Source organism: Oreochromis aureus, linkage group 5 (assembly GCF_013358895.1).
Source record: "Oreochromis aureus strain Israel breed Guangdong linkage group 5, ZZ_aureus, whole genome shotgun sequence".
Lineage (NCBI taxonomy): Eukaryota > Metazoa > Chordata > Actinopteri > Cichliformes > Cichlidae > Oreochromis > Oreochromis aureus.
The window spans coordinates 6,821,329-6,849,084 of record NC_052946.1 but is presented as its reverse complement, the minus strand read 5'-3'; the positions used below and the strand labels follow the sequence as shown (position 1 = coordinate 6,849,084).

At 39.8% G+C, this 27,756-nt stretch overlaps 1 protein-coding gene and 1 long non-coding RNA gene across 3 annotated transcripts in view; one reads left to right on the top strand and one right to left on the bottom strand.

The window, feature by feature from the left end:
• The window catches only part of LOC116327016 (integrin alpha-5-like), a 52,835-nt gene that overhangs the window by 5,595 nt on the left and 19,484 nt on the right, over positions 1-27,756 (bottom strand). The window contains exons 13-24 of the mRNA XM_031748471.2: positions 26,545-26,736; positions 26,407-26,452; positions 26,216-26,329; positions 23,081-23,136; positions 22,435-22,592; positions 18,268-18,405; positions 11,913-11,980; positions 7,131-7,281; positions 6,505-6,597; positions 6,135-6,214; positions 2,300-2,380; positions 2,104-2,209 (exon numbers count right to left, since the gene is read on the bottom strand). Of these exons, the coding sequence (XP_031604331.1) occupies positions 2,104-2,209; positions 2,300-2,380; positions 6,135-6,214; positions 6,505-6,597; positions 7,131-7,281; positions 11,913-11,980; positions 18,268-18,405; positions 22,435-22,592; positions 23,081-23,136; positions 26,216-26,329; positions 26,407-26,452; positions 26,545-26,736 (1,283 nt within the window). The remainder of the gene's footprint in view (positions 1-2,103; positions 2,210-2,299; positions 2,381-6,134; positions 6,215-6,504; positions 6,598-7,130; positions 7,282-11,912; positions 11,981-18,267; positions 18,406-22,434; positions 22,593-23,080; positions 23,137-26,215; positions 26,330-26,406; positions 26,453-26,544; positions 26,737-27,756) is intronic.
• On the top strand, positions 37-21,615 carry LOC120440265. Of its 2 annotated transcripts, none has more exons than XR_005613123.1 (5): positions 37-269; positions 1,441-1,577; positions 2,152-2,252; positions 20,660-20,774; positions 21,479-21,615. It is a non-coding gene; the product is annotated as an uncharacterized LOC120440265 (long non-coding RNA). The 2 variants fall into 2 exon arrangements; XR_005613124.1 differs by having other exon boundaries at positions 1,441-1,584.

Sequence of the window (27,756 nt, the reverse complement as noted above, 5' to 3'; positions counted from 1 at the left end):
TCTTACCAGATTACTTGTGAACAAACACATCCAGGTTATTAGCCACTAGTGGAGGAGACCCACTTCGAAACTCCTTGTAGCCACACTTTTAAGGAAAAGAAGACTATCACACATCTTAGTTAAAACCAAAGCATCTCAATATTACCAGCTGACAAAGGGAGGTGCACTGCTGTTCTCAATTCATCTGATTATCACTACAAAATGACAACACCTTTCAACAATTTGAGGAGTGCGGTAATATTTTACAGCAACACTTATGCGTTCTTAAGGTAAGACACAAGCAGCTACTAGATGAAAGACATGAATTGCATACAACAGCTTAAATGGGAAAAAGCTACTGACCACCCTACATACTGATGCCTACACCGAGATGTTACATCCTGCATATGCATGACTTTCTTCTTGTATCTGCTTATGGGGGTCTTATAAGTGTTAGTGTCACTGAGGAGTGTGGTAATTTTGGAGTGATAATCAGTTGACGATTGATGCTTTGGTCTTTACACAGGAATGTTACTCAGGACACCTTCTTTTTCTGGATGGTGATGTTAGAAGGAGGCTGTAGGTAGAATATCTACAAAGGGGGATTCCCTCACTAGGGTTTAATCACCTGCCAGTTTGTTTTAGAACTGAAGACTCCTCAGGTCTTCACAAATCTGAAAAAGTCCAGGATCTTTCAGACTCTCTAGTTTGAAGATTTGCAACTTTTTGTAACAACACATAATACTAAAAATGTAAAAAAAAAAAAAAAAAAAAAAGAATATGATCATTTAAAACAGCGGTCCCCAACCTTTTTTGCCTCACGGACCGGTTTATGCCCGACAATATTTTCACGGACCGGCCTTTAAGGTGTCGCGGATAAATACAACAAAATAAAACTAGTACCGGTACCGAAAAAAAGAAGATTTATTCATAACACACGTGAAAAGACCCAGGAAAACCGAGTTAACGATAAAAACGATAACAAAATAACGCTGAAAACCGATAAAAACCCTGAAAACCACACATTTCACACCTGAGCCTCAACTCTCGCGGCCCGGTACCAAACGACTCACGGACCGGTACCGGTCCGAGGCCCGGGGGTTGGGGACCGCTGATTTAAAACACATAAACATACAGAAAAAGTGTAAGAAAAACTAAGTACACCCATGATTATAGCTTATGAACAGCTCCCTATTTACCTTGTAGAACAACCTTTGGCAGCATTAACTTTTCTGTATGACTTTATCAGTCTCTCACATAGCTGTGGAGGAATTTTGACCCACTCTTCTTTATGTTGCTTGAGGTTTACAGGCTTTGGTTTATGCACAGCAGTTCAATCAGGTTGAGGTCTGGATTTTGTCTCAGCCATTGCAACACCTTGATTCTTTTTTCAACTACTCTATTGTAGATTTGCTGCTATGCTTGTTATCATTTTTCTGTTGTTGTTGATCTGTCTGTTAGGCAGATGGCCTGAGATTTGATCTACAATATTTATACAGAGGAGTTCTTGCCTCACTTGGTGACTCCAAAGTTCCCAGGTCCTTTGTCTGCAAAACAAGCCCAAATCATCACCCCTCCACCACCGTGTTTGACATCTGGTATGAGGTATTTTCCAAATATGCCACTGCGCATTATGGCAAAATGTCACCACCTTGTTTCAGAAGTCTTTTGGTTTGTTTAGATGCAACGTTACAAAACTGTAACCATTCTATTTTCTTGTTGGAGAGAAGAGGCAATTTTTCTAAAAAAGACGTTCAGTCTTTTCCTAATTGACCTGTCATGAATTTCAATATTTAACATGCTAACTGAGGCCTGTAGAGTCTGAGATGCAGCTCTTGGACAATCATTCCAGTGAACACTGGCACCTATGTGTACTTTTTCTTGTAACCACAGCTGAGGTTTTAAGCCTCAGAAGCTAATATTAGCTTCTTTTTCACAGTGCAAAATGTTTTTCACACTGAGTCAGCTAGCCGAGCTCTTATTTTACACGAATATTAAGTTAAGCTCACCAACAATACTTTAATCACATTAAAAGTTGGTGATATTTTGAATGTATTACTCTTCTATGTTTCAGTGCACAAACATGATAGGGTTAGCTTCTTGTGTATCGTATGTTATTTTTACCTCAAAGACCTGCTGAAGCTCAGGGCCGATCTCCTTCTCCTCCCCCAGACCCTGTCGCACAGTCCAGTTGGGAGGAGGAAAGATGACTTTGTCTGGCCGAGAAACACTGCAAACGGCACAGTCACAAGGTTATCTTGGCTGGAATGAAGGTTAAGAAAAATGATGTCATAGTTATGTGTCTAAAGTGAAGCCTCACCCCTGGAGAATGACATCAGCCATGGCAGAGACCTTCAGCTCATAAAACACCACTTCACTCTCAGAGTTATTTGCATTTTTACTAGAACAAACCACAAAAACTTAATGTTACTGAAACAGCCCTTATCACCTGATCATGAAGCATTAAACAGCTTTACAAACCTGAATTTTGTAGACTTTTAGTGAAGCTAGCTGAGAAGTTATTAAGAAATAAATATAAATATATATATATATATATAAAGCTAGCTTTGCAAATGCTACCAAAAAACTGGGTTTAAGGACATTTTAAAACAAAACTACAATATAAAATGAATCAAAAATATTTGGATAACACAGTAGGAACATGTATTTTCACATGAGGTATTATTTAACCAGTGGAAGTTTAAGTTCTTTTGCACGCTAATATTCAAACATTCATCTCCCAGTTATACACAACATAAAGACCCCACATTAATAGATGCTTGCTGGTTTGGAGGAAGTAATTACTGAAGTTATTACAGAAAGATTAAGTAGCTGCTCATTATGAATCTTTTTTTTTCTTTAATGGTTAAAATTTTACTTGTGAACAAAGTCATTTTAGTTCAGATTAAAAGAGTATTTGGCTCAACCAAGCTCTGACTATATAAACCTGGGGTTGTTCTTGTTTTCAGCACTGAATCAGTGACTAATCGTAAGATGTCCTAGCTTTACAGAAGGGGTTTTCTAGTTGCTGGAGAAAATCTTGTTCACTTTCCACAGAAATAGAGCAACAAACTCTTTTTCCAAGCTAAAAAAAGATCTTTTAAATTAGCGGGATACCATTTCCTCTCTAGCTTACAGGTTAACTGCTTTAACGTTGGTGCGCGTTGGTGAGTACTTCTGATATGGAGCCTTTATTTTTAGAGGAGCCAGAGTATCCAGGTCACTTTCCAGGTCCACAGTCACTTTTTTTTGGTAGGATGAGTAACATTTTTTTCTTGGTGTTCTTCCTCTTGTCTCAATGAAGCGTGTTTTGTCAATTTCAGTTTGTTCTAATTGATAAAGGGATAGTATAAAATAATTGAACACAAACTTTTACTTGCAGAAAAGTTAAGAATTTCCAAACTTGGTACAACTTTCAATTTGGAAGACTAGATGTGGATCACCGTCACCTTCTCAACATCAAAATGTTTGCTGTTGTGATATCACTACAACACAGCCACATTAACCACGGTTCAGTCAGGATCACTAAAGCTAAAACAGGCTATTTCCATCTGCAGCAATCTAAATGCTATTCAAAATATGAAGGGATCACTTAACTCAGACATCAAGTCTTCATGAATGAAATATTCAAGTTGAAAGTCTTTGTTGACATATTGTGTAATTTGTTTTGGTTTCAATGGAAATCAAAATTTCAACCCTTCCAAAAAAATCATAGGAAGAACAGAGCAGGCATCGTGACAACAGCCTGTTAAAGGGGAGTTTTTCCTTCCCCCTGTCGCCACAGTGCTTGCTCATAGGGGGTCGTATGACTGTTGGGTTTTTCTCTGTATGTATTACTGTAGGGTCTACCTTACAATATAAAGTGCCTTGAGGTGACTGTTGTTGTGATTTGGTGCTTATAAATAAAATTGAATTGAATAGGTCAAGGAGCTGGGGTTGAGGTGTAGCAACGGTTAAAGCAGCTAAAGCAGCCTAAATAGCATGCTCTACATGGGACTTGCCATGTGTAGAAAGAAGTCAGCTGGTGTGGACTGGCAATGACATCAGCTAAGGTTGACTTCAGCATGAGCTAGCACTAGTAGTATGTATGTTTAACTGCTCTGTTATTTCCTGAGGGGTTTCAGATGGATGTGCATATTTGATTTGGCACAGATTTTGCACTGGATACCCTTCAAGCATAACCCTCCCATTTATCTGAGCTTCAGAGCAGTACTAAGAGTACACTAATCCCTGAAGTGCAGGGCTCTAGAGTGCGACCAATTTGGTCGCAAATGCGACCAAATTTTTCAGTGGTGCGACTAAAAAAAAAAAAAATATTTGGTCGCAAATATTTTCGGGTAACAAAAAAAAAAAATCTCTGCAACTCTCAGTGTGGTCAACAACAGACACATATTATGCCCCTATCGTGGACTAAACCAATCAGAGATAGTCAGGGGCGGGACCTCTCTGATTGGCCGTGGTCCAGTTGAAAGTGCAGGTGGAAGAGAGAGGTGAGTAGCTTGAATAAAGCGATATCAATTCATTAACGGATTCCACACAAAGACGTAAACACAGAGCGGACCCGACGCATCAGAATCAGCTTTGTCTTTCTCGGCTTTCTCACCCCACGGCCCGAACACGGACACGCTGTCGGAGCTTAGCGATTCTGATGCGTCGGGTCCGCGCTGTGTTTACGTCTTTTTTGCGCTGATTCTGAGCTGCAGGTTTTGTCTCTCCAACCAAAATTCGCCGAGCCAGCAGCAAAAGAAGCAGCAAACTACGCTTCACATTTGATCAATGTCATCATGAATTCCCTCTGACTTTTGCTGTTTTGCTTCCACCACGATAAAAATCACACTTCATGCACAGCGCGCTCTCTCTCCCTCTCTCTCTGTACTTCAAGAACAGTTTCCCGTCTCAAATCTCTGTTTTCTGCATTTTTCATTCGCTTATTACCCACCAGTCTACCGTTGTTTACAGCGCTGTCGGCCGCTCTTTTTCTTTTCTTTTTCTTTTTTTCACTTAAATGACCTCGGACAAGAAAGCCTAATTTCTGCTGTTCAATACTGAAGAAATTTAAACTTCTTAAAATTATGCAAAATTGCAGAATATTGCAGAATATTTTTAAGGTTATCTGCTATAAAACACCAGACCAGGAAAATTTCCTTCATGTTTTTCTGTGTTTTATTCTCAGTTACTTTGACACAAAGGCATCTGCTGTGATGTTCACAATTCTGATGAAGTCTCACATGTATCAGTACTGATAAATGATCAGAATTATAATATTTCTGACTGTCTGAGGCTAAATTGAATCGAATCAGGACTTTGAGAACCGGAATCGAATGGATTATAGAAATCATTGATGATACCCAGCCCTAGTGAGGATCCTAGGCCTGACAGAAGTGGATGTAGCTGTGGATAATAAGAAACGATGAAAAGAACTATTGATAACTTTTTTGTTAAGTTAAGGCCTGATCCGTCTGAAATTCATAGCCAGCTCTGACACGGTGCCATCAATCTTTGAAAGCTGAAAAAACAGCAGTGTATCCAGAAAACACATTATATGCACTTGGGCAGTGCATTGTGTCCCCTCTCCCCACTGCCTTTCAGCAGCAGGCAGCAGCAAACAGGTCGTCAGAGGAGGCCAAGATGATGATTAAGTTTAACATTTTCTACAATATTGACAAAGCAATTTAAGCACAAGTTTGTTAGTTAATAATTTAGAAATGAATATTGTCTGTATGGACTCCCCCCCCAAAGAAAGTGCACATGTAAAACTGCGGTGTTAAGCGATGCGGTTGAAAAATTTGAGTGCGCCTAACTTTTGTGCCGGTACGCCTAAATTTTTAAAGTTAGGCGTACCGGTGCGCCCATGGCAAAAAGTTAGTCTAGAGCCCTGCTGAAGTGGCTTTGTGACTCCTGTTCATCCTACCGGAATCAAACCGAGGATCATTATGCAAATGTGTTAACCACTACACCACAGAATCACGATAACAGTAGGTTTTTTATGATGACAGATTTACTTGGTTGCCCTAAAGAAATTATGTTAAAAAAGAGTGTATGTAGCTTATAATAAGAATTAAGAGAATACTTTGGATTAAAAGCTGCTCCACTGCTATGCAGTTACCAAAGATAGCCCATCCCACTTGAACTGGAATCCCTAAAAAGTGGCCTACCTTCGTATCTGGAGCTCAAACTGAACAGTATTGTGAGTATCGTTGAGTCTGGGGATGGTGAAGCGAAGACCAGCCCACAGCTACAAAATCAGCCACAGAAAATTCACTCAGTTATTTCAGGGAACATGAGAAAGGAAATAAATGTGTTAAATAGAGTCTGGGCTCTTTTTCTTAGAGACGCCCATTTGGGAAACAAGGAATGAAAACTCTTTCAACACAAAAGCAATGTTTATCAGGTTTTATCAGGTCGGTGAGAAAACATGTCGAGTTTGCTTATGTATGAATTATGCAAGTCAACTTGGCTTAATTGTACTGAGACACAAAAAGTGGGAAAGGCCAAAAATAACATGTGGGTCTTATTGGCCCTTACACTGGTACCAGACTTCATGGGGTTTCCCAGATCACACACGAGATAGCGGGTCTGGTTTTCTGCCTCGTAGCTGCAGGTCAGCTGAGTCAAGCTCTGGAAAGGACACAAAGAAATAAAACTCCATCATGTATTTAACTTTATTAAGTATACTGTTGTAAAAGCTAAAGAGTTGTTGTCTTGATGCATGTTCAGCTATCGAGGTGAGGAAAGAAGTTGATTGTGTTAATCTGGACGTAGCGTTTTCAGTGGGAGTAATGTTTCGTCACTCAGCCAAGTGACTTCTTCAGTCGAGTTGTTAGAATAATAAATCAAAACTCTGACTAGAGTTAAAGTGTGACTCTACCAACCAGCTGCATTTCACAGGTTTCAAGAAATGTATTCAAAATGTAGTAAGTGTATTCATGTTCTTTCACGGCTTTAACTCAACAAGGAGGGCGTCATGTTGTGAAAACTCTTTTAGCGGAACATTACAATGGCAAAGTGACCTTTGACCTTATGCAAAGTCAAAATAATTTCCACATTTTATTGGCATTAAAGCATTTTTATGCATAATTATCATTTGTATGAAAAAACATGGTGCTTCTGTCCGTGATACTTAAACCTCCTTTTAAAGGCCACCAACTCACCACGTTGTTGCGTGCTATCCCGCTGTAGTCAGCCTCTGGGGGAAGCGCCACATAGAGCTCAGCCTCGTACGCACCTCCCTCTCCCTCGTTCTTGGCATTGAAGGTCAGACTCACAGAATTTTCGTCTCCCAAGTAAACCTCTGTCTTGTCACTGGGCAAAGAGAAGCGCAACATCATCACTACGTTTTAACTGAGCCGTTACCTTTTTGAAAGTTGTTGAAAGCTGTTAAAAGAACAGTTTATACAGACTTCCTGTTGTACATAAAACCATAAGTTCCAGGTAACACTGAGAATTAAAGCAATTTATCAGAGAAAAACAGTTTTTGAGCCAGATTTTTATTAACCTAAAGAGGTGATATACTATAACGAACTATAACCAAAGTACCCATAATCAGCAATGACCCTGACTCTAAACCAGTGCTGTCAGGCTAACATTGAAAACTTTGACACTCTTCTCCAAAACACAGGGACTGGGTTGGGTCATTACTAGTGACGAGACGTCAGAGGGTTAACATATGTGGGGGCGATCGTGGCTCAAGAGTTGGCAGTTAATCGGAAGGTTGCCGGTTAGAGCCCCGGCTCCGACAGTCTCGGTCGTTGTGTCCTTGGGCAAGACACTTCACCCGTTGCCTACTGGTGGTGGTCAGAGGGCCCGGTGGCGCCAGTGTCCGGCAGCCTCACCTCTCTCAGTGCGCCCCAGGGCAGCTGTGGCTACAATGTAGCTTGCCATCACCAGTGTGTGAATGGGTGGATGACTGAATGTAGTGTAAAGCGCTTTGGGGTCCTTAGGGACTGAGTAAAGCACTATACAAATACAGGCCATTTACCATATTACAATTCTAATGATTACATAATGCACATATGACTATTTTTAGATCAGAACAAAAAGTGTCTGATGAATCTAACCTGTTAAAATTGTTGTGCAAGAGTTACACAGTCAACAAACAATCATTTGCAGTCTGCTTTAAGCCACACGATTAAAATAAGCACTATAATCTCCCTCCTGTAGATCTGTTCTGTTCTCCAGCAGCCCCTGAGGAAAATACTCATCTGTGACTCTTTAGCTCAGGGGTCCCCAATCCCAGTCCACGAGGGCCGGTGTCCCTGCAGGTTTTAGATGTGTCCTTGATCCATCACAGCTGATTTAAATGGATAAATTACCTTCTCAACATGTCTTGAAGTTCTCCAGAGGCCTGGTAATGAACTAATCATGTGATTCAGGTGTGTTGACCCAGGGTGATATCTAAAACCTGCAGGGACACCGGCCCTCGTGGACTGGGATTGGGGACCCCTGCTTTAGCTGCTTAATTCTCCACAGTGTTTCTCACTCATGTTTGGTTCTGCCAATCGGAGTTTTCAAAGGTTTTTTAAGAGCAGCAAGACTGAACAAAAACAACCAAAGCAAAACAAAGAGCTGAAAGCAGCAACACTAAGTAAAGTCGTGATTTAGCGTTACAGGCTAAGCTTTGAACCTCTATTGAACCTCTGACTTTTGACTGTACTTTCATAGGTTTTACAGCTTTTCCTACTGGTATAGACCAAGCCCCCACACATATTCATACTACACCAAAGTAATTAAATAATATATGAATAATTAAATTTATCAAGGCCGCCTGTTTTATTAACTATCTACTATAGAAATGTTTTTTTAAAATATATTCAAAGTGAAAAAAAAAAATCAGTGAATTCACAAGAACTTTCTGTTTTATAAATTCAGGACAGTCTCAGCAATGAGCTACCAAAACTTCTTCTATAATTTGACATATTTATTTTTTTAATAAAAGCCCAGCATGTCATACTAATAGATTACGGCAGCATTTCTTTATCATGCGGAGAAACTGAGATGTATTGTTGAAATTATCACAGGGATTTAAAATTAAGATCAAAGTGTGTGGTCCACAGTGAATTTGACATGCCTTTTTTTAAATACGCAGATATCATATATGATAGATGATTGTATAACAATGCCATCTTACCATAGTATAGTGAAGTCCTAAGTACATCCTTATACAGCCACTTGCATAGTGTCAGGCTCATTTTCTGTCTTTTGGTTCCCTTGACTGTCACAGACAATTTATTATTCCGTCTTGAAAAGCTAGTTTATTTAGTGCAATCAAAATGACTGAAAACAGCAGCTTTCATACACAGCTTCTACGCGGGCAGAGTTCACTTTGCCTTCATTTCCAGATCTATTTCAAGTGACTGGGTGCAGGGCATGACCAACGTGGCCCAAAAGAAGGTAAAACGTAATGAAAAGCAGGGACGTAAAGTCTTTCCACACAATGAATCTTTGTTTCAGTCTGTCCCCAAAGGCCATTTCCTCCTACATATCTGTCCATGAGCGACCTGGGAAATGACCCAAATCTGATCACTGTGATTTGTCTCAGGAAATCGACCCCCACCTTATTCTTCGACTTCATAGTGACACCCCTGTGTGCAAACACGTTTTCAGAGTAGCGATAAATCCACTCGACACCCTTCAACTCTGGCCCTCCCCCATCAGCTACACATGGCGGTAGTAAATTCACGTTTCTATTGAGCAGGAAAGGAAGAAAGGAGTGTGGCTGAAGGTTGGAACTGGGGTTCATCTTTCACTCCATTCCCCTCCGCCCCCAAAAAAGGGGTCTGGACACAGTGACCCCAAACTAGGTAAGACGACACCCAGATGATTTTAATTAACCTTGGGCAAATTTAGCAAATACAGAGGAAGCAACTCTGATCCCACAAACAGCAGACTCTCACCGATGCCAGGAATGGGCAGGAATCAGCAGCTCACAGCTGACATGTTATACTACACCGACTTTGCTGGGAAAAATATAACAGTGGCTCATGAAGCTCATAAAAGCATAATTAAAGCCAGAGGATACAACTGAAACACCAGCGACAGACCTTTAGGTTATGAATCTTAAACATCCCACTGTTTGCAAATTCTTGGCAAAGAAGGGGAAATCGCTGTGTCCTACAGTCAGTGAAGGGAAACTGTTTTAGTGGAAGTGCTGAATCATTCCAAGTTTGGTCCCGTGGCAGCTCCAAATGCAGATCTTTGACTTTTCATGGGAAACTTTTAGCACTGATTGTATTTCTACAGCTAAGAGAAATCACATGGCCATGTAATGCAAAACAGTCCACATATCAGAGCTGGCAGGCTGGGAGGAGAAAGTCTGGAGTGTGTGTTCGCTTTGTGAATGGGCTGAGGCACAGCCAACTATCTGGCTGGAGCCTATTCAGCAACAAGGATGCATGATTAATATACAATGATATGTTATTGTGCCAAGAGCTAGGAGTCATTAGTCTAGATCTTTACCCCAGTGCACGCATGTTCTGAGCTGTAAACAACCTCTTATTCTTCCTCAGTGAAGGAGAGGGGGATGTGATCATGTCTGACAGCGAGAAAAAACGGACAAGCTGGATTTCGTGAAACATGTAAGCTCATTCAGTTCTGCAGTGGATCCAGATCACATTCTTTAACCTTCCGAGGTTTGAGTCCTCAATGACACTAACCTGCCTAACCTGAACCCTGCAGGGTTTTATATGTAAATATATACTGATTGTGCCGGGTTAGGGTTGAGCTCAGGTTTAGGGTCATCGCCAAGATACCCAGACCTCAGATATTGGTGGAGGATTCACTCTGAGTGTATCAGGCTTATATCTTCATATGTTCTTAACTTCTTTAAAGAAATTACTATTTTATAAAGAACTATAGAATTAGAATTATAGAAATTCAACCCAGACCCTAATCTGCATCAAAATATGTTTGTTTTTTTTATTTTACTAAATTACTTTTTCCAAGTCTTGACAATCAGGAAACAGAGAAAACAAAGAAATCATTCTAAATGACACGCTTTCTGAAAAATTCAGTGTTGCCTTTCACAAAAACGTAGGGCTAGCAGAGGGTCGGGGTTAGGGTGATAGGGTTATCACCTGTGACGAGTAAGACCTCAGAGTTAATTGATGGCTAAAGCCTTTATTTTATGTTTTGCTAAGCATTTGTGATTTGATTAGATAAATAACTTTGAAATTTACATGAAGATTAATTCTGTTACCACTTTTTTTCCTTTGTGTCCAGTTATTTAGTACTTAGTAACATAAAACCAAAGTTAAACCACATCTACACCTGTCCCAAACCCTTCACCAATAACCTTGTGATGTTAACAGGGTTTTTTTTCTTTGCTCGTTTGCTTGCTGGGAATTGTCTGACTGTATAAATGAATATTGCTATAATAGTTTTGTTCATGTAAAACAGTTTAAAAAGAAACAAGCCTTTAAAACTGCAGTATTTATATGTATTTAGTTCATATGCGAACTAGTCATGATACTACAGAAAATGAGCAAATGATCATTTCCCCAGGTCCACTATTTCAGCATCTTTCAGCTCCTTGTTTTGGTTTTAAGGCCTGCAAATTGTGTTGAATTCTGTTATTCACTCTCACCACTCTTATCTACTTTGCATTACGTTACAACTGGAAGTGTTTTATTCTTTGCCTAATTCCCATCGCCACATGGATAGTGTTAATAAGTTAACATAACGGAGCTAAAAGACAAGTGAATACTGGACTTGCATTAGCTACGCAGCCAGGAGCACGATTACTAACAGCTTAGCAATACTGACTTCATCAAATGACAACATGTCAACTTCTGTTGGACTTCCTGGCTGCAAAAAGCCGAAGCTTTTCTTGGAATAATTAGAAATGTTGTTGTGTGAGGGACAAAACTATGGCAGTTTAGCTTCAGGTGGCTAGAGGTTTTAACTTGTGTTTATTGGATCAGGTGGTTTCCTCTCACCCATAAACAGCCAGCTTTAGATCCGGGACACAGATGTTGTCATCTCCACAATCGAGCTGAATCTGGGCCTGAAAAAAAGAGATAAATGGAATAAATAGGAGCAGTAACTTAGATTTGGTGCATGTGGAAATCAAAAGGTACAGGGAGAGAAAAGCTCTGGAGGAAGTTGGTGTTGACAGAAGCCAGAACTGCAGATTTGTGATTTAATGAAAGGATAAGAGAGGATACAGACTATACATATCCTCTATATACACACAAAAAACTGTAACAATATTTGCATCTACCAGATGCTGGGAAGTTGTGAGAAAACATGACCCTTTGATGTTTGTGGGGTAAAAGTAATACGTGCCTTACATGTATGTGGGAAGGAAGAAAAGGGAGAAGGGAGAAAATATGCTGGTGGAAGGTTTAAGAGAATCAAAGGAAAGTAATTCCATCTTAACAAGTATTACATTTTTGTGGAAAAGTCTTTTTCAAAAACAGAGAAAAGCTCATATTTTAAAGGCAGTAGGGATTAATCTGCCCTTTAGTCTTACGTGACAGATGACCACAGTACAAGATAAATGTTATTTGATTTAGAAGTATAGTTTTTTTTAACATGCTCTTGAGCATTTTGCTTTATTCCCTCCTTTCTCCCTTTTTTTCTGTCTTCTCTTCTCTGTTCTTCCGTGTAGCTTTACTGTCATCGTAGCTGTGGCATGTCTCTCCAACATATGGGAATCATTAGATTCCAGAAGAATGCAACAGAGAGCAAAGAATCAGCCTGGCAATGGTTAACAGTGTCTCAGTGGAGATTCCTGCTTCAAGTTCCTAGTTTTACATTTATTTAGGACCCAAGATGCTATCGGCTATTTAATAACAAACATGTTTGAGTCTAAATGCTATGCAGGTATACACTATACACTTCTAAGCGTGAAGTCTCTTCCTGTTAAAACTCCCCCACAGTCACCTGTGTTTCCTAATATGAGTTCATTACGACAGCCACTGGATTTATGTGCACAGACATTGAAATGGAGGATGGATGCAGAGCATAACAGAACTTCCCCTTTATCCGTTTTGGTTCCAACTGTAATAAAATTTAGCCAAGACAATGTAGTCAAAGTTCTTCCCATCTGCAGTATTTTATATTGGCAGCATGGGTCTGCTCTGGGACATTCCTGACTCAATGACAACAGATATGACACTGATAGAGGAGAAACTGAGGTGGAGGTGGGTGGTAAAGCAGCTTGCAGATGTGCAGATTATTACAATGGCAAAGTGATCCTTGACCTTATGCAACTCAGTTCTTATGTGGATAAGAACTGAGTTTAACTGAGCTGCTGTAATTATAGTTGCCTAAAATAACATTTTTCAGGAGTTGCCATCCACGTGCATTGATAAAATTAATTCATGTAGTCCATCCATCCATTTACTTTGGCTTATCCAGGTTGCAGCAGCCTAAGCAGACACCTCCCTCACATTCTGATAGTCTACACTCTGAGATCTTTGAGTTTGGCCACTTACAATTGGACACAGTTGCTTGACGGCCCAGTGCTATATTGCAATTCTTTATTCCTTTCTAAATAAGTACTCTGGGCCGGCCTTATATACTGGGAGTCATGAGAGGGAAGTTAGAAAGCAAATCAACCTTAGGTAAGATGTAAGGTCAGAGAATTAGGTCATTATCAGCCAACGTGTGTGAATGTGGTTAAAAAAAGGACAGCTGAAAGAGTGGAATATTTGTCTGATTTGGCCTGTTCTGTACTGTTTGTGCTGGTGAGTGCAGTGCTGCTTATGGGGCGTCGCTGTGACTACACCACTGAGCATAACATGCTCTGTAATACACTTACTAAGATCAAGTGATGAGCCCTAACCTATAATCTCTTCCTTCCAAAAACTCTTCATCTGTCATTCACTTTCATCTCTTCGCAAATGTAAAGCATGTTTCCCTCCAGCTCTTAAAGGAGCAGGCTATTCTACTGCCATCAACTTCATGTTACAGTGAAAACTCCACAAACAGCATCACAATTAGATCTGGTGTAAGTTCCATTTCAAAACAATTTACTGGTAATTAATGACACATGCCATAACCATTGACCCAGCGACATTATACAAAAGAGAAGATCTTAACCTCCTGAAATCCTCATCGCCAACAACCCTAACGTTAACGCTCATCCCAGACAAAAAATTTTTATGAAATTGATTTCCCAAGTCTTGGTAATCAAGAACAAAAAGAAATAATCATTTTCACAAACACTGTCCTTCTCCAAAATACAGGTTTAGGCTGAGCACCAGTGATGGCTTAGACCTCAGAGGGTTAAAACTATATGCCGTCAACCTTTCTTTAAATGTAAATACAACATACATATGCTCGATATCGAAGACACAGTATTTCATTTTTTGAACTGCAAGACCTTTAAGAGCACATCAACAGACTGGAAATGTACTGAAGAGACACATTCATCTGGACCCAAACACAGAGTCTCGTAATGGTTTTGATAGAAGGTCTTTCTAGCAGATAAGAGACTAATTCTGTTCCAATGGAAGTCTGACCTTTTCCCCCAACACAAAAACAATGACGTTAAAATGAACTCATTAACTGTACTAGTCATTGACGGCTCAGCACACTGTGTCACTCTCACTAAAAATTATAACATAACAAGGCAATTACAGAACAAAAATTAATTAACTGGATATTAGTGAAAAGCCATTAATAGAGTGAATAATGGGCTCTGACATCATTTCAATTTTCTGCAGTATCACTGTAGTTGCTGGTGTGGTTGTTGTGGGCTATTGTACTGTCACCACACCCAGCAATGTTCTAACATGAAATGCATGGCAACATCACTGAAGCATTATCAAGTTTATCAACAGCCTTTACACTCTGATTAAGTTTCCTTTAGTCCTGCAGTTTACTATATATAAGCCTGTCTGGATGCAGTAAAAAGCAGTGAAATTGATTCTGTCTAGAAAGATGTAGCATCAAATCTGTCCACAGCATTAGTGTCTATGGGTACACAGCTCATGGCAATTACTGACAGCTGATTGAGGAAATTTTCACTGCTGCTAATTTGGCATTATGTGAACACAGAGAGTAAAAATAACAGGGCTCAAACTGTAGTCCGCAATGTAAAGCATTATGGGACTTTTAGTTCTAAAACTTGTCTCACAAAAAGTATGGCAAAGAATAATTACAAGGGTTAAACCCCACAAACACTCAGTGGGGTCACTTTACTATGGAGGAAAGTTTGTGACTTGGTCTTCTGTCATCCGGTACTTTTTAAAGCTTTGACATATGTTGGGGCAAATTATCATGTTGGAGTACGCATCCTTCACAGCAAAGGAGCAAAGAAAATAAAAGAAATCAGGGGCATCTCTGTGCTGAATTTACTTGCACTGGGTAGAGTCAGTCTGATGCAGATAACCAAAGCCACCATAGGAAAAACACAGCCTCGAGCTTGCCTGAAGCCGGGCTGTTTGTAGCCAGCACAGGGATGGATCGTTTTGGGTCCACATCTCTCTACAGTCTCAGACTGCGGCCCTATGAAGCCATCGTAATCAAACTTTTGGAGGCACAAAGCTATTCATATAGTTTATGTGTTGGAAGCTAAAGGAAATATCACTCTTCCTTTAGCTTCCAACACAGCTTTAATGAGTAAGCAACCTAAACGAAGAGTGATATTTCTAATTGATTAAGAAGTCTGCAGCTTTATCCAATTATATCATAAGTCCAATAAACCTTACTCCGTGTCACAAATCTGCTTCAGTGGAAGCATACAACTCAACAAAACTTTTTTATTTAGCTTTTATGCAAAGGATGGCTAAAACGGGAGATCAACAGGTGAACCTGGTAATATTTCCTTTAAGGATTCTGAACTTAAAAGAGTTTGGTGCACTCGATATTACAAAAATCCAATTACAAGCACATGTAGTGCACACTTACACCCACATCACACACTCACTTCAGCTTATATACCTCACATAAACATGTGCACATTTGCAGGCCCTAGCTCTTGCCTGGTGGAGGAGACCACTGGCAACATACATAAACAAACCACAACCAGATGTCTGTGAGCTGAGCACCACCCCACCCAAATGGAGCTGTCAGTCCCCCCCTCTGTGTTTTTGCAGAGCCATGACTCGCAAGTCCTCCATAAACTTTCCAACTCTTCATATATGAAACGCAAGCAAAGGAATTGCCAACAGAGACCAGAGAGCAGTACGCAGCTCTTAATTTATCAGTGCCGACCCGCAACCTCTAACCATATGGGCTTCACTACTATAGAAGGGCCACATATTTATGTGTTTTTGTAAATGTTAGCCTCTGTCCTTGCCAATCAAGTCATTTTCCTATATGAAAAGTAAGAGTGAGCCGTGACTTCACCATGTATGGAACAAACATGACTTTAGGTTGTTAGAACATCCTCATTCCCCTTGCTCTCCCTTCATCTGGTAACAGTTGTGGTGACCACCTGGTTAAACCCTAAGAAGCACGGCGTGTGGCCATATAAGTGGTGTGGTCTAGGATTTTAGTGTGGTAATGTAATATACAGTACAGACAGACTCTACACTTTTACAGAAGGACACACTTCTTATCCTCAGAGATTTCTTCAAAGACAGTTTTCAAACATAGCAGGGTTACGTAAAAAACGCATCCAAGACACAGCAGAAAAGGGAAATGTTATGAGCCCCCGGGATGCATCACAGGGTTGAGTTTGTATCCATAGTTAATATACCTGAGTTTGGGTTTTTCTTTAGTCTAGTATTTGAGGTTTCTTGTATTGCCTTTATTTTGGGTCCCAGCCAGTTTATTATTATTCTTGTAGTGCCTTTCAGTTTTGTGATGTACTTACAGTTTGCTTGTTCTCTTTAAGTTAGCCTTCATGTCTTCATACTGATAGTTTCCTTGTCTCTGTATTTAGCTAAGTTCTTTTTCCTAATTTACTTGATAACTAGTTGTCTCTTGTGTCTTGCTTTCAGTTTAACTTCCTCCCCTGTGATTGTCTTGATTACTTTTTGTCTTGTTTTCCAATTTCCAGTTAGTCCTCAGTGTGTATATATAGTTCTGTCCTTCCCCACGGACAGACACATAGTCCCTCTAAGCATCTGTCTATCGTCCCCCTTGTTCTTTCAGTTTTTCCTGGAACTCTTGGATTTCTGCTGTGTGCTAAATTTCGTGTTTTTGCTTTTAAGCCAGACTTCAAGGTTATTTTTTTCTTATCAGTCTGCTTTGCATCCTTTCTTTGAGTCGTTCACTCTACAAAGCTGACAGAAAAAGAGGAGAAAATAGGTGAGACAGATGCCATGTTCACAAAAACAAAGTGCAAAAAACAGACTTTGCAAGTAAATATGTGGCGCACATGAAGCATGCAATCTTCACTGAAGCTTTCATTGCAAGATTTAAATAAATGTGCACAGGCGAGGCTCGACCATCGTGTTTGGGAAGGTTAAATTAGGGAGGGTGCTGGTAGTGCATTTGTTTATCTATAAGTAAATGATATACTTTTTGTATCATGCTTTTAATGGCAGGAGCACATACAATCCTCTGCACAATGGCTGGTTAACTCAGGAAGTAGTCTTAGTAACCAGTACCACATGCTAGAAAGTCCGGGAAAGGTGTCCAGCAGACAGTCAGATAACTTCCAGACCACAACACGAGTTTCATTTTAGAAAGATGGTTGAATTGTAAGGCAATGTCTTCACTGAAGTGATCATTAAAAATTCAGTGTTTTCAAAGAAACTGCACTAAAAATATTGTCACCAATAATTTGGGGTAAGCTGAGTCTCCTCTCGCCTTTTTAATAGTGCAGGATATGGAGAAACTGTAATCCGCCTTAAAATTGTCCCACAGCTTGCTGTAGAAGCATCCAGCTGCAGCCTTGCAAACCAAGTTCATGACACCACCGCCCTCACCATTACACTAACTTTAACCCTATGCATGACACACCCACTTCCCTACAGCGTAGCTGCGATCAGATATATGTGGTTTGTGTTGCTTTCTTTGTTCTGAAGTGGTTTAATGAGACCTGAAGAAATACTTTATCTCAATGACCAATTCCTAATACTCGCATTAGCAACAGAGGGTTTAAACACGTTTTGATTTGTATTTGCTGTTTTGCTTAAAATGCCTGATGTTGTGCTTTACAGGTGTTACTGGCACAACCAAACTGTAGCATTTAATTGCGAGAATAACATCATTATTATTATTAATAGGCAACATCTTCAAACTGCTTGTTTAACTCTACCATCCCTGCATCTGTTTCTACATACACGCAACAGTGTATTTTCACAGCGTTTATGACCAATACCAAAAAATAAATAAACTGTATGCTTCACACTTCAAATGCATTATCCTATCATTAGATGATATACATACCTTCTGCTCTATGAGCTGTTCTGTCTCGTAATTGAGGATGGGTCTGAGGCCATGTTGGTCCAGGGGGGCCTGTGGATCCAAACTGAAGTTAAGGCTGATGTAAATGGGGGACAGTTTATCCCGAAATTCTTCCTCGGGCTGAAAGAGAGAAAGAAGCAACTGCATTAGAAGCTGACAAATCTGTATATTTAAATAAAAGAAAGCTACTACCAAGTAAGTACCTAGTACCATGATAAAAAATAACGATTTCTGGAAATAAGAACAAATTTTACAGCAAAAATTGGCCTACATTACTTTTTCAGTGTAGTAACTAATGTCAGCTGGCTCGCTCTGACTCCTTAGCACACCCGTCTCCTTAGTGAACCAGTCCCATGGATCTGATGACTGAACCATACCTTAATTATACTGCTACAGGCTCAAGTTCTTTTGGTCTCAGTCTTGCTATTCTCTCCTTTTTTTCCTTTGTTCTTGCTCATAAGGGATTGTCAGTCGGACTGTTGGTTATCTTAGCACTTTGAGGCAACTGTTGTTCTGAATTGGCACTATGTAAAAACATAAATTGTGTGAGTGAGATCAGTTTTAGTAGATGCAGATTAAAAGCAATAAAAAAACAATCAAAGTATTTATAGGATATATGTAAGCTAAGGATTTTTACCTTACATTTACAATAACCCCCTGCAAGCTAAGCTCCACAAAACTGGTGCTGAGACTCACTGAGAAGAAAAAAAAATACCAGTGCTACTGTAAGCTAGCTTTTAGGGTAGCTAACAAAATACCAGTGCAACTGTTAGCTAGCTTTTAGTTTGGCTAATGGGGGATTCAAACCTATATTCGTTTATTTCAGTGTGGGCATTCAACCACAGAGTGAAGGATTCTGGGTATGTAACATATGCAGTCATTCAAATGACCAACAGCTCGATGTGGTTGATGGTGTCTATAAGCGGATGATTTTAATTTTGATTTGGAAAAGTGGACGAAGCAAGAAGCATGAAATAAAACACAAAGAATTAAAATTAAAAACAGCATGAAGGCACAGAAAAGTGGCTTTCAGTGCACTTGTTTTTAACACTTGGTTTCACTTCAGCTCTTTGTATGAAAACTCAGTCAGCAAAGCTGTGTGTAGGCTATGTGTAGGACAAAGGTACAACTGTGTTTGAGCCCCAAAACTGTTGATCAGAGAACAATAAATTGACTTGTTACTGGTTATGGGGTAAAGGAGAGGCTAGCAATATCAACTTGTTATGCACTGAGGTAAAGTCAATACAATCAGAGGTTATAATGCACGCAACTGAGGAACTGACCCAAATTCCTAAGCTAAATTGAACAGGGTTTTGACATTATAACTGCAGTGATATAACAAGTTAGTTTTAAAAGTAATATTACCTTTAAAATGGCCTGAGCATGTTTAAAGTTAATATCATGTTGCCTGAATTCCCTTTGCATAAACACAATGATGTGGTTCTTTTAAAGAAAGAGTACAGAGTACACAGACAGATAAGTGCTGACTGACATAAGTGGATGTTTGTCAGTTTCTACTCTGGTCTCTTATCCTGTCAGAGACCAAAGTGCTCTGCTCATTATACTTTACAGTGAACATCCACACGTATGACATAAGCGCCTTTGTCAGGCACAATCTTTGATCAGGTCAGCACTAAGTGATGAGAGGATTGGTACTGAAGTGGTTTCACCTCACATAGCACTTCAAACAGCAACTTCAAACCCTGTTATTAGGAAATGACTTCAACCTCGGTATTAGCTGAAAGTTAAGTGCATTCACCTGGTTCTGCAGGTGCAAACCAGCCTCTGATTAGACGGCTCCAATGAAAAGCAGCAGGGCTGGAGTCTTTTCCAAACATTAAGTAGTAGAAAATTTGCAAAAATTATTAAAAGCATACTTATGAAATGGTTGGTCTTAAGAATAAGGGCTGTTTGCACAATTACTTTCATGTTTGTAAATGATGTGTGCTTGTTCTCCTGCCCAGATGACAGCATGAAATATGAGCAACTATTTGCAGGCTTATTATCATAGTTCTGCCTGTAAGTGCATTTCTGTCCCCGTGTGTGTTTTCATCTGAAAATTGCTGGGTGTACTTATCATTATAGCCAATATCTCCTCACCAAAATGCAATTTACATATCTTTTAGCCTTTAAATTATTAAATGCTTTTCATTCCTTACAAAAGATTTTCAAAGCTCATGAATGATTCAGATTCACTGTTTATGTTAACTTTTGTTAGATATGTTGCGCTTTTTTAACGTTTTTTATATGTTAACTATGCTGCCAACTTTCAATATGTACATGCATAAGAAATACTGATCAGTAATCTTAATAGTGGTTGTCATAAAACACATGTCATTTTTTTCTCTCCTTTTTTTGCGGTATAAATTGACAGGAAATGTAGTGAAAGAGATCAGGGGAATGGCATGCACCAAAGGTCCAGATGGCCATCTGAACTAGTTGTATTTGATGAGAAGCTAGAATGAGACTCAAGAGAAAGATTCAGAAAGGTAAGAGAAAGACCTTAAGTCTGAGGTTGCTTTGTTTTATATTGTCGTCACAGAATAAAAATGAAGTTTTTGTTGCTGAATTATTCAGTTCATGGATGTATTTCACTGTATTTTTGTACTTTTCAGAGGCTCCAAATCGAGTTATGAATACTTTATTAGCAATCATGCTAATTATTTAGCTTCATTCATTTCTTATTCATTGAGGAGCATCTCATGTTACAGTCACACTAGGGAAAACAACCACAACCAAAATTATTGTGACAGAGTACAAAGAACTTGCAGTCTTGTTGCTGATGAACAGCAGCTCTGTGAACATTAGCAGTCAGTTGTGCTACGGTGATAAAACAGCTTTAAGAGTGAGTAAGTTGGTTATCAGTTTGCAACTGAAGTTGGCGTTTACCCACAAACTGTGATAATATGATGTGTTACGGTCATTTATATTCCCCAAATCGATCGTGTTTCTCTTTCACAACAGGGAAAAGGCTCGTTGCTACCACTTTTTTACCCCTCCTGGATAACGTGATATAATTTACATGATATCACGAAACACTAAGATTTCTAACTGGTTGTAAACCTTTACCACGTCACTGTACTTCTGTTCTCTGGCTGACTGCTTCCAAAACTGGCCTTACACAGTATACGGTATACACGGTATAATTTTATCTATAAATCTATTTGTGGTTTACTCCCCTCTTATTTATCAGATTCTTACAGAACTTGGAAAGAAGGCATTCTTGTTTTCTGCCAATCCTCATTGAATGCATTACAGAAGGACTCGCAGCTCTCTCAGTTAAATCATCACTATGTGAACTTGTTCCTGTTTTTGAAATGACTGTGTAAACATTAGGCTATTCTTTGTTGTCGCAATTTTATTATTGTTGTAATTTTAATGTTTGTCTGAAACAGGTCTCTCTTGTAAATGATACATTGAGTCTCAGTGGGAGAGAGACTCTGTATAAATAAAGGTCAAATAAAATAAAATAAATACAAATATGGTAAAAATCAGAAATATTTTTCCATCTGTTGTAAATCTGTTGTTCACATTAAGCAGAACTTCACATTAACTACTTACCATTCAGAGTGTAGACAGGACCTTGTAGATTTGAAAGAGAAATGAAGACATTTCTCCAGAAATAATGACGCTCAGAAACCTCTTTTTTATACAGGAATGTAACCAGAATACAACCAGTTGGCAACCAGTTAAGTGAAGTACCCTATTACAAAGAGATGTGTGCAGCGCAGACTGCAACTGCAACATGTTGCCAATCTGTCTGCATTTACAAATTACATGGCAATTATTTGCAAGCCTTTGACAATGGAGAACTTGAATGTGATTGCAGTCAGACCACAACAGTTTGGAGACAGGTTGCTTCCCACTACGTGACCTGTGCAATTCCTTTGTCATCAAAAGCTGAGAGTATTGTATGTTCAACCTCTAGGTGACCAGTTGGTTGACAGCTATTTCCCCTCAAAAGCATTCAGTGCAATCATTGGGCAACCGCTGATTTTTCCTAGTCACAAGGAGGTTGCAGTCCTATATCTTCTCTAGTTTGACTAGATAAATAAATTCTACAAACAAAAAGTTTGCTAAAAAAATCAAATGGAAAACATTCGCTCAATCTGCTTGACCTCGAGGTGCAAACACAGTTGTGTGACTGACCCGCAGATAGATATTGCTGTTGTGACACAGGGGCTTTCTGTTGGTGAGGTTAAAGGTCTTCACTAGGCTGGGCTGCTGGCTGTCCAGGAACAGAGTCCTCCTGATAGACTCCTTCTGCTTCTGCTTCCCACTGTCCAACTGCACCTCTGCCACGAAGCCTTAAAAAATGTATGACACACACAAAAGTGAACGCACACATCATCTGTACTTCCATGTTTCACACAAATATGCAAAGTACATACACGAATGCATATATGCTCAGCCGTCTTGTGTGTTTGCCTGCCCACATGCAAACACACACATATGCGGGAGTAAATATTGTCATGGCAAACAGCCTTTGTGTGCTATTTTGTTCTCTGTACAGAAACATAGAGAGTATTGCTGCAGACCACATGACAACAACTATGCAGAGAACAGAGACAATACACACCCACTCACTTCAAATAAACACACACGCACTTTTCTAAACTGCCGGAGCCCACCAAGTTACCCTGTGTTTACACGATTGTTCTTTTATCTTCATCTTAACTGCCAAATTGACCACAGTGAGGGCTAGCATACTTGTGGCTGCACAAAGAAAGCAAGGTAATGGGGACCATCTGTGCGTGTGTGTGTGCATGTGTGCGTGTTTGTGTGCGTGCCTCACCTAGATGAGAGGGGAGGTGCTTCCCATTAGCCAGCAGGCAGAAAGTGATGCTGACGCTGGAGGTTTAAGACAGACACAAATATTTTTTAAAAATTAGCATGCAGAGCTAGCAGGGATGTCTTGACTTTATTTGAGCCATAGCTCTGTCTTCTTCAGAAAGTATCCTCTGTTGATAGATTTATTCTTTTGGTGGGTTTTCCCTACACAAAGTCAGTGTGCATTAAGCATCTACAGTATGCCTCTATCAGGCAGCTGTTCAGTAACTGTTCACCCAGGCAAAAATATGAAGTGAAAATAAAGTGAATGATTATGGTTCTTCTCTTAGGGAGACCAAATAAAAGGGTCCTTTGATGCTACCTGTGCTTATCCTAAGTCAAAATCAAACTGTATCCTGTTTTATTGTTAATAATTCATAATAAAAAAATCTAGTATTGTGCCTCTTAAATGAGAAATAGCAGAAAAAGTGTGAGAACCAGTGTATCTAAATCGACGCTGCGCAATAAATTCAGATACAGATTAGAAGGGGCATACATAGTTCACCAAATTTAATCTAAGACTATTTGCAACCTTCTGAAGACCAAATTATGCAGAAAGTAATCTGATGACAGAAACTATTCCCTCTCAAGTTTAGGATTGTATGTATTAAGCAATAATTTAAAAAAACATATCTGATTCTTAGCAGGTCTTAAAATTAGGAAAATTCAACCTCAGATGAACCATCAAAAAGATGTTTGGTCATAATGCACAGCACCACATTTATAGAAAACATCTCTTAGTAACTGCAGCACCACCAAGCACATTGTTGAGTTGAGCATGAACTGGTCTGTACACCAAAGTATTCTAGAGTCAAATGTGAGGCTGTCTGTCTGACAACCAAAGTGTGGCCAAAATCGGGTCATGAAACAGGTCAACGATCACAAGCACAGCAGCAAATCTACAACAGAACAGCTGAAAAAGAAGAGAGTCAAGGTGTTACAGTGGTCCACTCAAAGGTCAGACCTCAACCTGGCCAGAATGGTGTGGTGGGACTTTAAGAGCGCTGCGCATAAACACATGCCCGCAAACCTCAATGAACTGAAGCAACGCTGTAAAGTAGAGTGGGCACAGATCCCACCGCAATGATGTGAGAGACTGATTCGGTCATACGGAAAACGATTACCTAAAGTTATTGCTGCTACAGGTGGCTCTAGACACAGAATCATCAGGTGGATTTAAGTTTTTACACACTGCATTTGAGCTTTTTTTAAAAAAAAATAATAAAATAGTTTAGTGTTGTTGTTTTGCTTTTATATTTGCCTAACTTTAGAGTACCAGATGTTTGTTATTATTACCTCATTTATATAACCTTAGAACTGAAATACGGTAGATTTTCTGTGTACCGTGACTGTAACATTATACTGGACAAAGCAGAAGGTGTGATGGGAAACGATGCACAGAGGGAAATGGATGGTTGGATTAACCAGTTAAAACAAGAAGATGCACTGCTCAGCTCCTGCAGTTAGCGGGTGTGGCAGACTGGTAGAGGTCAGAATAAAACACTGGAATGCTCCAGTCTTTAATGTGCAACATCCCCAGACAGCTTTCAATTAGATATGAAAATGTTGTCAGTTTGATCAGATTCTAAATTAATTCCAGCCATCCTTGGCCATTTACTTACATTTAAACCAAAGTAAACACTGACTCTAAATGTGCTGGAATAATAACACAAAGTCAGCACTTAACAATTAGACTATGTGCTTGAATGGTGCACATAAAAGCACAGGAAACAAGCCGCTTGCTGTGGAAATCTGTTTGTCGACACCTGGGAGCTGCTTGGCATCTCGCTGGATCACGTTCTTCATATGTTTTCAGGAGTTTAGTCGTTTCGTTAGTTCTACTTCTCCTCAGATTGTACACAGATTTATTTATCCTCTCTAGGCAAACTTGTGATTTGTAAGTTTGGGTTATGTTTGACTTCACCCTCACAGACATGGTTAGGCACAATTCATCTCAGCTGGACACATGACCAGCTGATATGCAACATCACCATGTTCTACAATCCTACTCCCACTGCTTACTCTAAAGTCTTTATTTCACCGCACCCCCAACCGGTCGCAGCAGATGGCCGCCCCACCCTGAGCCTGGTTCTGCTGGAGGTTTCTTCCTGTTAAAAAGGAGTTTTTCCTTCCCACTGTCACCAGGTGTTTGCTCATAGGGGATTGTCTGATTGTTGGGGTTGTCTCTGTATTATCGTAGGGTCCTTACCTTAAAATATAAAGCGCCTTGTGATTTGCTGCAGAACCAAGAGCAAAAAAAGCTACAGTCTGACACCTCAGACACCCGAGCTTTATTCCTCAGAATTATAGCACATAAATGTGAGGCAATTTAAGTGAAAAGTAAAAATTCTTGTCATGTTTAATATTAGCTGTTGTAACTATGGAAACATGAAAGGTCCCTTTTAGGAGCTCTAGCTTTAAAATGCACACAAGGACATGAATGTAGTGTCAAACAACATCTTGTTCATTCATTCCATAAAACTTACAAGCCTTTTCCAACCTTTTCAAAGCCTCCGTCCCCTTCCCAACTCTCTTTTCATTCTTCCATGTAGCTCCTCCACCTTTCTCCCACCTCCCCATCTTCTCCTCTCTCCCTCTGTTTCAGTTTTGTTTCCACGGCAGCAAAAAATACAGCAATAAGCATGAAAACAAGACTCGCTTGTATCAACATTACGGTCAGATACAAAGACACCAGGCAGCTTGGCAAACACCCCACAACAGCATTTAGAGGTTCCACACTGAATCCGATGGTTAAAGTGAACTTGTGGAAAGGGCTTTATTGGGACTGAAGCTGGGTGAATTTTACTTCTTGTTTTTCCACTGATTCTAAGAATACTCTGTGTTCAGAGGAGGAAACTGGCAAACATGAAGTCATTTGACATTCTCTTGAGGTAAAGCACTGACTAAGACGTGTGTTACATAATTTAGGAGATGCTCCATACCCTCAGAGAACTCTTGAGCTGCTCTTAAACGTTTTTGGTAAACCATTAAACTTAAAACTTCCACAACAGCGGTGAGTGCCAGAGACTCGATCAAACTGAGTATAATCCGCCTATTAATAAGCATATGTTTCTGAACTTTGAACAGGAAAATACCTTACCAAGACACAGAAAGACTTTTATTCCCTGTGGTCAGCATGCAGTGCTTCTCCTCCTGGTTGAACATGGTCGGCTGTACTGTGAGAGACGCGCTGGCATTCACTATTGGCCGAGCTCTGATTGCAGACACGGGACAAGAATGAGTAGAATGGTCTGCATGATTGTGATTACGTTACTAAAAGTTTAAACATACCTGTAGAGCACAGCTTTATCTACCCCAAAAGCACCGACAATCAGGTCTGCGAGAAGAGGAAAGTGACTTAAATCAATAAATGAAATGAAACAAAGAAGAAGCATTGATAGAGATGTGTTAGAGCCTTTTCTGCAATACCTGGGTACCCGTTTTGATCTAGATCTTTGTTGCCTCGCACAGTAAAGCCAAAACTGGCCGGGAAAGAGCTGAAAGCCCACTGGCCCGAGAGCGTCTGAGTGGGGGTGTCCTTCAGTCCTCCAACATGACCGTTGTAGATGAAAACCGACCCCTGCTGGTCGTCTCCTCCGTACGGACAGCCGATAGCCACGTCTGATTGTAAACAGCAACAACACTTTGTTAACTACATGTATATTATTATGTAAGGCAGCACAATGCGTTTATATTCCTTCAACAACAAAATAATGAAGAACAATTGTTCTAGGACTGACAGTTGTTTTTCAAGGAGCAGACTTCAGTCATTTGCTGTGTTTATTGGTTATTTACTTTGTTAGACTTTGGCTGAATCATGAATGAATGAAGTGCAGACTCTGTCAGTGTGTCTGTTAGCTGGGCCAAGTTATCCTTCACATTTGGAAAAGCATCTGAGGTAGTTTAAACGAGTGCTGAAACATGAAATCAATCACTACACCCTTTCCCTTATCCTGACTCAGTCATGTAGGAAATAAACAAGCAAAACATTTGGCTCTTTATGCTGCGCAAATGTGAGGATTTGCGTTTCCCTGTTTATATGATTGGCACTTTTCACCCTTTTCTCTATCTTTTTATAGCATGAAACAACCAAAGAGGAAACTCATTAGAAAAATGGACACTTGAAAGCAGATCCGTATGAAAGAAACTACTTAATGGAACAGAAACCAAATCTAAAAACACAAACTGAGTGCAGTATTATTTCTGGTAGGCAACAAAGTTCACCTCAGCCAGCACTCCCAACAGATCTGCTAATCTGTCAGCCCACAGACAGTTGAGCTGGTACACTTCTTATTTGCACACAAGAGGGCCACTTTTGGCTAAAGGCTTCACCACAGCAAGTAGCTCTGCAGATTTTGTTTCAGAAACATTTTCATTTATATTTGACAACGCCAAAGGCATTTGTGTCTCCAGTTAGAATTGAACCAGGAACCTTCTGCTTGCCAAGAAAACCACTAAACTACACTCTCATGTCATATTGCCAAAATCTCATATAGTGGCTCCTTTAAGGGTGCTTTAGCATTGATCCTGTTTCCTTTGCAACCCACCTTTACCCCAGATTATTAATTTCATGCTATTTCTGACTTAATCAAGGTTATGTCTTTTGTCAGTTAGGCCTTTTCTGTTTCTGCAGCTCTCCCA